This window comes from Hypanus sabinus, chromosome 2, assembly GCF_030144855.1.
Source record: "Hypanus sabinus isolate sHypSab1 chromosome 2, sHypSab1.hap1, whole genome shotgun sequence".
Taxonomy (NCBI): Eukaryota; Metazoa; Chordata; class Chondrichthyes; order Myliobatiformes; family Dasyatidae; genus Hypanus; species Hypanus sabinus.
In genome coordinates, this window is record NC_082707.1 from 76,382,385 (window position 1) to 76,393,224 (window position 10,840).

General features: G+C 39.4%; 1 protein-coding gene across 1 annotated transcript; it reads right to left on the bottom strand.

Moving 5' to 3' along the window:
* Positions 1-7,155: 7,155 nt before the first annotated feature.
* otos (otospiralin) lies at positions 7,156-10,556 on the bottom strand. The gene is made up of 4 exons (XM_059989679.1): positions 10,424-10,556; positions 10,178-10,240; positions 9,892-9,918; positions 7,156-7,859 (listed from the first exon to the last, which is right to left on the bottom strand). The coding sequence occupies exons 2-4, from the start codon at positions 10,233-10,235 to the stop codon at positions 7,642-7,644; spliced, it is 303 nt and encodes a 100-aa protein (XP_059845662.1). The 5' UTR covers positions 10,236-10,240; positions 10,424-10,556; the 3' UTR covers positions 7,156-7,641.
* Between the last annotated feature and the right edge of the window lie 284 nt (positions 10,557-10,840).

Consider the following 10,840-nt stretch of genomic DNA (forward strand, 5'->3'; position numbering starts at 1 on the left):
GAATGTTAAGGAGTCAAGTACCTTTCTGAGATATAGAGGTGGAGTTCATCCTTTCCAACATGGAGCTATCGGGCAACCCCATTCACAAGTTTGTAAATCCAGCCACGATGCAAATGTCCCATGTGCAGGATTTCGCTGCACCACAATTAGAACCATTGAAGATCGCGGTGTCGTGGTGAAGGCTCAGATAGAGCTTTTATCGGTTTCTGCCATTGAAGCTCCAAGATATCAGTGCCTAAAGGGGCTGTGAATAATTCACACCAGTCCAGCAAAATGCCATCCAGTTAATAGCCAGGGTTTCTAAGACATTAAGACCAAAGGAGTGCAGTAATGTCTGCAGTATGATTCTCTAGGCCTCTCTCAGGATGAGAGTAACCATGAACACAGCCAGTGCCCTTCCTGATGCCGAAAGGTTAGCCAGCTGAAGGGGTGTAGTCAAGAGCCAAACCTTTCCCAAAACCACATGCTGCCTCTTCCATTTAAAATCAACAGACTTACATTAATCATGCTGCAGAAACTGGAAAGGAGCATCGGGCAAGGATAAATAGTTGATGTTTTTGTGGAAGTTGGCACACTGATTTGTTAACTGGACTCAGGTTTATTTTCCATTGGTTTTTGTGTTCTGTTATTTTCTACAGCAGAGGATGTGGAACTCCTGGTGAAGAGGGAATTAATGTTGTGTTTGTAGTGTTGAGGTTAAATGAATTGTTTGCAGTCAGTCTGAGCAGACATGTGTTGTCTGGGATTGTCTTGTCCACGTCCTGCACACAGAAGGCTGCCGTACAGCAAGTATTCAGGCAATGAGCTCATTACAGCAAAAGTTTGCAACAGGCAAGAATCTACCACAGACCCTCAGACCTGCACTGCCAAAGACGATGTGGTTCCTTTAGAGAAATCCGGACAGTGAGGTCAGTATTTGAGCAATTGTGTGGCAACATCACCTATATTGTGAATTACAGCCACAGTTATGAGCCATGGCTAGTGGATCAGGTAAGAGATTCTATAAACATGAAAAAGAAACCCAGATGGCAACTTGCATGCCAAAGGGTTTTGGCCCGAAACATCAACTGTACTCTTTTCCATAGATGCTGCCTGGCCTGCTGAGTTCCTCCAGCAATTTGTGTGTTGCTCGGATTTCCAGCATCTGCAGATTTTCTCTTGTTTGTGGTATTTTGCCTCCCAAGTGCTGGGATCAGAGATGTATCAGATTGGGTATGCAGTGTTCTGAGAGGGGGGTGGTGGACAGCCAGATGTCATGGTACGTACGGTGTAGGGGGGAGATCCCAAAGAGAGAATATAGGGAGTTAGGTATAAAACTGAAAAGCAGAACCCACAGAGTAGTAATCTCTGGTTCGCTGCCTATGCCATGTGCCAGTGAGTGTAAGAATAGGATGGAATGACAGATGAATGCATGGCGGAGGAATTCGTGCAGGGGAAAAGGTTTCAGATTTTCAAGATCATTGGAATCTCTTCTGGGGAAGGTATGATCTTTACAAAAAGAACGGGTTGTACCTAAACCTGAAGGGGACCAATATCCTTGCGAACAAGTTTGCTGGAGCTGTTGATGAGGGTTTAAACTAATTTGGCAAGGGGATGAAAACAGGAGTCATAGGGTTGAGGATGGGGTGGTTGGTATACAAGTATATGCAGCATGCAGTGAAATTGTGAAGAAGGGCAGGTAGATGATAGGGAAAAATTGCTGTCTGTGGAATGAGTTGAAGTGTAACATGAGGGCAAAATCGAAAAGGATGAGGAATACAGGACTGAGGGCATTATCTTTGAATGCACACAGCACATGGAATAAGGTAGATTATCTGTAGCACAGTTAGAGATTGGCAGGTATGAGATTGTGACCATCACCGAGTCGTGGCTGAAAGAAGATCATAGGAGCTTAACGTTCAAGGATTCACCTTGTATCAAAAGGACAGGCAGATAGGCAGATGGGTAAAGTGCCTATGTTGGTAAAAATGAAATCAAAAGCTTAGAAAAATGTAACAGGAATTTGTGGAATACTTACGAGATACCTTTTTAGAGCAGCTTGTGGCTGAGCTCATGAGGAAAACAGCAAAAAATACTGGTTTGGGTGTTGTGTAATGAGCCAGATTTGGTTAGGAAGCTTAGGGTAAAGGAATCCTTAGGAGGCAATATCATAATATTTACCTCACCGTTTGAGAGGGAGAAGATAAATTCAGAGATATCAGTATTCCAGTAGAGTAAAGGGAATTACAGAGGCATGAAAGAGGAGCTGGCCAAACCTGATTGGAAGGAGACGCTGGTAGAGATGACAGGAGAACAGCAATGGCTAGAGTTTTGAGGAGCAATTCCGAAGGTGCAAGATAGTAAGATCCCGGAGAAGTAGTGGTATTGTAAAAAGAGAATGACACAACTGTGGCTGACGAGGGAAGTCAAAGACAGAATAAAACAGCAAGAATTAGTGGTAAGTTATAGGATTGGGAAGCTTTTAAAAATCATCAGAAAGCAACCAAAAAATGCCACAATAGAGAAAAGAAGAAATATGAAGGGAAACTAGCTAATAATATAAAAGAGGATACCAAAAGATTTTTCAGATATATGAAGAGTATAAGTGAGGCAAAGTGGATATTGGAGCATTGGAAAATAACACTGAGAGGTAGTAATAAGGGACAAAGGAATGCCAGATAAACGTAATAAATATTTTATGTCAGTCTTCACTGCGGAAGACACAAGCAGAATTCCACAAGTTTGAGAGTGTCGGGCAAAAGTGAGTGTAGTTAATTGTTATTACTAAGGTGAAGGTGCTTGGGAAGTCGAAAGGTCTGTAGGTAAATCAGTCACCTGGACCAGATGGAATACACCCCAGGTTTCTGAAAGAGGTAGCTGAAGAGATTGAGGAGGCATTAGTAATAATCTTTCAAGAGTCAATAGATCCTGGAATGATTCTGAAGCACTAGAAAATTGGAAATGTCACTCCATTCTTTAAGAAGGGACGAAGGCAGGAGAAAGGAAACTATAAGCCAGTTAGCCTAACTTCAGTAGCTGGTAGATGTAGGAGTCCATTATTAAGGATGAGGTTTCAGAGTTCTTGAAGGAACATGATAAAATAGGCCAAAGTCAGCATGGTTTTCCTAAGGGGAAATTTTGTTTGAAAAGTCTTGGAAGTTTTTGAGGAACTAATAAGCAGGTTATACAAAGGAGAGTCAGTGGATATTGTAGAAGGCCTTTGACAAGTTGTCACGCATGAGGCTGATAAACAAGCTAAGAGCTCACTGCATTACAGGTAAGATACTAGCATGGATAGAAATTTGGCTAATTGGCAGGAATTAATGCTTAGGAATAAAGGGGCCGTTTCAGGTTTGCTGCCAGTGACTGGTGGTGTTCTGCAGAAGCCGGTATTGGGACTGCTCCTTTTTCACATTATATGTCAATGATTTGGATGATGGAATTGATGGCTTTGTGGCCAATACGAAGATGGGTGGAGGGGCGGGTAATGTTGAAGAAGCAGGGATCTGCAGGACTTAGACAGATTACAAGAATGGTCAAAGAAGTGGCAGATGAAACATAGTGGAGGGGAAGTGTGTGGTCATGCACTTTGTAGAAGAAATAACTGCATAGACTATGTTCTAAATGTGGAGAAAATTCAAAAATCAGAGGTGCAAAGGGACTTGTGAGTCCTCATGCTGGATTCCCTAAAGGTAAACTTGCACATTGAGTCAATGGTAAGGAAGGCAAATACAATGTTAGCATTTGTTTCGAGATGACTAGAAGGATGTGATGCTGAAGCTTTATAAAGCATTGGCCAGACTGTACTTGGAGTATTGTGAATGGTTTTGGGCCTCTTACCTATGAGAAGATGTGCTGATTTTGGAGAAGGTCCAGAGGATGTTCACGCTACTGATTCTGGGAATGAAAGAGTTAACATTTGAGGAGCATTTGATAGGCCTGTACCCACTAGAGATCTTTTTGCAAAATTTTCTTTCTAAATATTCAAAGTATGAATAAATACAAAAAAATGTTTAAAATGCCGCACAGGTTTAAGTTTGTGCAAAAATTTCCTGTTCAGAGCATTGGTTAGTCCGTGCAGCTGTAAAATAATCAGAGGGAAGATTGGTGTTTCAGTGTACGTAAACAGCTCAGAAGACTACCTCAGAATGGAGATGCCATGACTGACTTCTGAGTGTTGACCTGCAAAACGTGATGGGTATCGTGGGACTGGAATAGTTTGTGCCATTCACGTACACCTTTCAGTTAGCATACATTACCCAGAATTGGAGGTGCATGTAGTTATTTGTACCCTGCATTTAAGAGCAGCCTGCAACCCTGAAAAATCTTTCCCACTGCTTTATGTCAGGGAAAATGAAAACTACTGAGCTCTCTTTGAAAAGTGGTTGACAGTTTCTGCTTCTATGCAGCACAGGGCAGCAAACAGTGAGAAAGGAGATCTGGAAGTCAGGGTCACAATGACCTCAATAAATGACCCCTCAACTTGTCCTGAGATTGGAGATGTGGCTGGATGTGGTATCTTTCAGTGGGGATGCTCTTGTGAAGAGCAGATCTTGCATTGCTGTGATCAACTGCTCATTGAATAGCCTTTGTGGTCATGATTGCTGCTGAGAATCCTCTCTCACCTCTCTCATTGTAGCCTATGCTGTCGTGGAAGGTCTCTGCATTTTTTGCCCAAACGGGAATGCCTTCTTGCATCATGATGTCACAGAGCCATTATTATATGGGGAATCCAGGTAAAGTCCATCTGAGCCTGCCACACCAACTCCCATAAATTTTCCAAACCTTTTTGAACCAATACAAAGCAGCTAGAAAGTGACCAAAATGTACATGATCATTCCTTTAAACAGTTCAACTTCTGGTCCTTCCAGCTGCTCAGTAAGAAGTGTATTGAACTGTGTGAGGTGAAGTGCCCTAGCTGTTATGTGGTGAACTCCAGGTTTCCAGTCCTCTTCTCAAATCAGCAGTGTTTGCTGACTGATGCCATGAACATTATGCTTTTCATATTTCAGAGGGAGGTTGCTGTGTGCTTCTTAATGTCTGTAAGAATCTGTCATTTGGTCCAAGTTGCGCTACAACTTGAACTTCCCCACAAAGCTGACCATATTGGGAACAATTCATTCAGCAGATGGAGATCAAATTTTGCAGGCATGGTTTTATTTAAACTCTTCAAGCCTGGCCTCTCATGGGAGGAATGTGGATCTTTGTGTAGGCTGGCCTGCCATCAATCCTTTGACTATTTCTGCCCCAATGAATGGTCGTGGACCAGTCACATCTTGCCTTTGCTGCAGAGCTGGTGTAAGTTCTCATTATTAATGCTTGTTTCAAATTTCACGTTCTGCTCTCTGGTTGGAATGTTCAAGCAGTTTATATAAGTAATTTTGGGATAAAATTCTATGTTTAACTCCTTTTAGCTTCTATCAAGGACAACATAATTCACCTTTATATACAATGTCTTTTGATAAAATTTATTTATTTACTTACAGTTCATTATGTCACTGGTGTTTATGACAGCAATGAAGTCCCTCCATCTCCGAAGGTGTTCAGGGTTTCCTTCACCACGTCAGTAGGTTTCTCTCGGTTTTCACTACTGTCAGTCAGGCAAGTCCTGGGTGGAGACTCAGGAATACCATCGCACTCAGATATAGAAAGATTCTTCATTGCCGCTTCCACAACAATTTTGTTTTACCAGTCAGGGTTGTTAGCCCTGAGCTGAACCCCCCCCCCCCCCAACCTGGAGGACGGAGGACCACATAATCCGGCTTTTACCCTTTGATCTGTTTGGCGTGGGTGACCCTACCAAGAGCCAAAGCATGAAGCCCTGACTCCAGCCAGGATAGCTCTCCAGAACATTAACGTACACTAGCCTCCAAACCCAACAATCTCTCCTTTTGGAGGGATAAATTTTAAAATGAACTTATTCTGAATAATTGGCATACTGTCTATAAGGCCGTACCTTCCAAATATCCGGACCTGACTTGCACCACCTCACTTTCCCTTTTCTATCTTCTGATTATGATTTATAATTTAAATTTTTATTATATTTACTTCGATTTGTACTTCAGGGAGCACGAAGCACAGAATCAAACATTGCTATGATGATTGTACGCTCCAGTTTCAATTGTTTAGTGACAATAAAGTAAGGTATAAACAACCTCTTGGGCAATTTAACTACTGAATTTTCTTCATAGAAGAAATAATGCAGTGGAAACTGTGCCACAGCATAGATTGTGTATAAGGAGCTCAGGTAAGGACAGAGGAAACAATGCCAAAACAATCTTCAATATAATCTTTCACCCAGCTATAGGAAGATTGAAAGAGTGCAGAGAAAATTTACAAGGCTATTGTTGGGACTTGATGACCTGATTTATAGGGAAAGGTTGAATACATTAGGACTTTATTCCCCAGAACATAGAGGAATGAGGGGAAGTTTGAGAGTATACAAAATTATGAGGGGTATAGATAGAGTAAATGAAAGTAAGTGAGAGGTGAAAGGTGAAATGTTTAAGGGGAACATGGGGGGAAACTTCTTCAATCAGAGAGGGTGGTGACAGTGTGGAACAAGATGTCATTGCAAGTGGTAGGTTTAAGAGAAATTGGGATAGATACATGAATGGGAGGGGTGCAGGTAGATGGGACTAGGCAGATTAATGGTTTGGCATAGGCTAGATGGGCCAAAGGGCCTGTTTCTGTGCTATATTGTTCAATGGCTCTGTTTCTCAACTGGAAGTATTAGGTCAGTGTAGACTGATGAGGTTTTACAATTAACATTTTCATTACGTAAACCACAAGAAAGTCTGCAGATGCTGGAAATCCAATGCAATTCAGAGAGAGCATTAGAGAAACCCAGCAGGTCAGGAGCATCTATGGGAAAGAGCAAACAGTCGAATGTTTACTTTTTCCATACATGCTGCCTGACCTTATCACTACATAGTTTCGCAACTGGCTTTGACTTGTAAATGTAGTACATATTTAAGGACATAATATGTATTTCAAACATTTAGCATTGAGAAGAATAATCCAGTTAAATTATACATTGATGGTTCATTAATGGGCTTTAAGATAAGTACATGTTTTTTCCTCAAAATGTATGTGCATAAAACTTTTACAATTTTGGTCAATTTTCATGTATTACCAAATGCAAATTACACTTCAACAACTAATTATGTACAGTACATGCAAGAAAAGAGCACTATCCCTTCAGTCACAGAAGTGAAAGGTAATATTGCCATTTACATTCAGTTTTATACAATGGTACACCTTTTCATTAGATACTGTATGTAGATTTTATTGGAGCAAATTAGAAAGAGGTCAGACTATACATACTGGCTAATTGATTCTGAGTTAAGAAATTAAATCTTTGACAAGATTTAAGATTCCTTTGAATAATTATTACAATGTTCTAATAAGTTTAAATAAATCCAATTTAAGTCACAAAAGAGAAAACAAATCATCTCTTGCTAAAATAAAGATTCTTTGAGGAAACTATATAATACAGGTGAAATCCGTATGATTATATATAAAGAATCATACAATTATGACACTACATAAAGGCAACAGATAGATAAGGCAGATTATTAAGTTAATCAATTATATGGTAATGAAGTTGACTCCACCGTTTACTTTTGTTTCAGACCAACTCCGTTTCCTTGCACTTTCACTCTACGCGTGTGCCTCCTTTGCAATCTTAGCTTGTATTTCCTGTTGTTCTGGGGTGTCATAGCCCATGTAATTCCCTATAGGGAAGTGAGCATAAAACGTGTGCGCCAGCTGCTGGATTCTGTCATAATCCCCAATGCTTCGGAAATACTCGACATATCTCCAGAAATCACTGGTGGAGTAAGGCCAATACGGGGGGCTTCGTTTTTCCACATGGTGGCCTAAATAAGGAATGAAAATCCACAAGTGACTAATTTGGAGCAAAGAATATGTTGGTTGTGCTCATCAGTAAAAAAAATAATTTATGTCATCTTCCATTCACCACAATAAGAATACAAGGGCAGTCAGTGGCCACTTTATTAGATACACCTGTACAGAATCAGAATCAGGTTTATTATCATCGGCACGTGACATGAAATTTGTTAACTTAGCAGCAGCAATTCCATGCAATACATAATCTAGCAGAGAAAAATAAATAAAATAAAAATAGTAATAATAAATAAACAAGTAAATCAATTACATATATTGAATAGATTAAAAAAATGTGAAAAATCAAAAATACTGTATATTTTTTAAAATGAGGTAGTGTCCAAGGGTTCAATGTCCATTTAGGAATCGGATAGCAGAGGGAAAGAAGCTGTTCCTGAATCACTGAGTGTGTGCCTTCAGGCTTCTGTACCTCCAACCTGATGGTAACAGTGAGAAAAGGACATGCCCTGGGTGCTGGAGGTCTTTAATAATGGACACTGCCTTTCTGAGACAACGCTCCCTGAAAATGTCCTGGGTACTTTGTGGGCTAGTACCCAAGATGGAGCTGACCAGATTTACAACCTTCTACAGCTTCTTTCGGTCCTGTGCAGTAGCCCCTCCATACCAGACAGTGATGCAGCCTGTCAGAATGCTCTCCACGGTACAATTAATGCAACTCTCTAATCAGCCAATCGTGTGGCTGCAATTCAGCACATAGGAGCAAACAAGCATGGTCAAATGATTCAGTTGTTGTTCAGAACAAACATCAGAATAGGGAATGAAGTTGATCTAAGTTCCTTTGACCAAGCAACGATTGTTAGTGCCAGACATTGTGGTCTGAGTATCTGAGAAACAGCTGATTCTTTTGGATTTTCATGCACAACAGTCTCTTAGAGTTTACAAAGAAAGGTGCAAAAAAACCCAAAAAATATCCAGTGAGCAGCTGTACTGTGGGTGGAAATGCCTTGTTGATGAGAGAGGTCAGTGGAGACTAACCAGATACCTCGGGCTGACAGGAAGGCAACAGTAACTCAAATAAGCACAAGTTACATCAGTGATGAGCAGAAGAGCATCTCTGCATGCACAATGTATCAAACCTTGAAATGGACGGGCTATGGCAGCAGAAGACCACAGCAGGTTCCACTCTCATACCTAATAAAGCAGCCACTGAGTGTGTGTATATACTGATCAGTGTAAATGCACTGCAGAATTATCCAAAACAACAATGGATTAATACAATATAATTATCATATTAATTCCAATAAAAATATGATAGATACACTACAGGAAAAAATACCTCAATAAAAATGTGCCTTTCCAGTAACACAGATGTAACAGAGATATACGGTAAACTGGTAAAGAAATTGTGTGCAGGTGCCAATCATCCATAAGTACGTGGTACACTGTCAGATTATTAATATACTTCATTTGAATATATGTAAATTTAATACTGATGATATTTCATTAACATTCATCATCTTTTCATCATACAACAATGAAAATGCATTTAATCTCTCCAACTGCTAGTAATTGTTATCTGCTTATAAGGACTCAAAATATATGATTATATTTGATAGTGTGATTTTGTTAGGTTTCAGTACAAGTATTCTGTAAGAGTCTTATCTTGGCAAAATTACCTGAACTGTTATTTTGACTAAAATGTTGACCAAAGAAGATGTCAATCTTATGTCTCCTGCATCTCTGCTCTATTGTATTTGCCATATACAGTGCTCCAAGTTTCCTTCTGAAGAATAACTTAATTATTTCTCCCTTGTAGTTAAAGGATATGAGATCTCTCTCTTAGATTTCACAACATTTTATCTATTTTCTATCCAAAGACATAAATAATTTATTAGACTGGTTTCCATTCTGTATCTCTATTATGACAATAACTGCAAATGTAAAAATAAACTACTTGTGAGGGAAAATTCTGGTATAAAATTAAACGTATATTCTCAGTGCTGCTGTGTCTCCATTGCAAGTATGTCAAATAAGATTTCTTACTGTCTGACTGTCGGATCACATTGGCATCTGAAAATAAATACATAGAGAAGTGATCAGTATGCTGAGATGGACAACTCACAAAGGGGCTTTTCATAGCCCTGAAATAAAATGCTTCCCTTGAGAAATGCCAACACAGCACTTCAAGAATTTTTCCATCTTGCTGGCAATTAACATAACATTTTAGATTATTCTATAACATTTATAACTGTAAAATCATAATGTAAAATATGTGCATTATTGCAATATTAAGGCAAATTTGTTCTAAATTAAATATTATTAAACCTACCAGTTTGTATGCTCAAAGTGAGAAGTATGAACAGTCCAATACAGACAAGCCCCTTCATTTTGACTGTAAAAAAAAGCTCATTTCATTTTCAGCATCTAACCAATCCACGCATCATGAAGTATTTAGCATTAGTCACAAATTAAACTTTAATAAGGTCTACAAATTATTAAATTGAATCATACTTTATTTACGCACTATAACTTGGCTTTACACTTAAAAGATTTCCAAATAATATTCAGTACTTACATTTTGCAGTGATTGTGGGGGAGAAAGCTTAAAGCTTTTAAGCTTCAGAACTAGAATGCGTTGCTAGCTACCTGTAGGACAAAATGCTTAAATTGGCTCAGTCTAAATAAATGCAAATAAACGTCACTTCTTTAACTAGAAATTTTTTCTGTGTGTAACGTGTCTTACCAGGATATGCAGCGGACCAGGGAATGTTATGTCGCACAGCGCCCTCTCGTGTTAAAGATAAAAAATTACATTTAAAGGGAGAAGGAACTTGTGTTAACAAGTCTGTTCTAGAGCAGGATATCTTGCAACTATTCTCATAGATTTGAATGGAATTGTTTAGATTTTTAAATTGCCTTTTATGTACTGAAAGTGTGAACTAATAACAGTACTGGAAATAAAACCATTAATTCATCAAGGATGGAGAACCTT

Excerpts from the sequence above, each read along its gene's own strand:
- otos (XM_059989679.1), bottom strand. The coding sequence starts at position 10,235 with ATGAAGGGGCTTGTCTGTATTGGACTGTTCATACTTCTCACTTTGAGC. Across the intron at positions 9,919-10,177 it reads CACTTTGAGCATACAAACTG|ATGCCAATGTGATCCGACAG; the intron begins GTAGGTTTAATA and ends ATTTATTTTCAG. Across the intron at positions 7,860-9,891 it reads TGTGATCCGACAGTCAGACA|GCCACCATGTGGAAAAACGA; the intron begins GTAAGAAATCTT and ends TTCCTTATTTAG.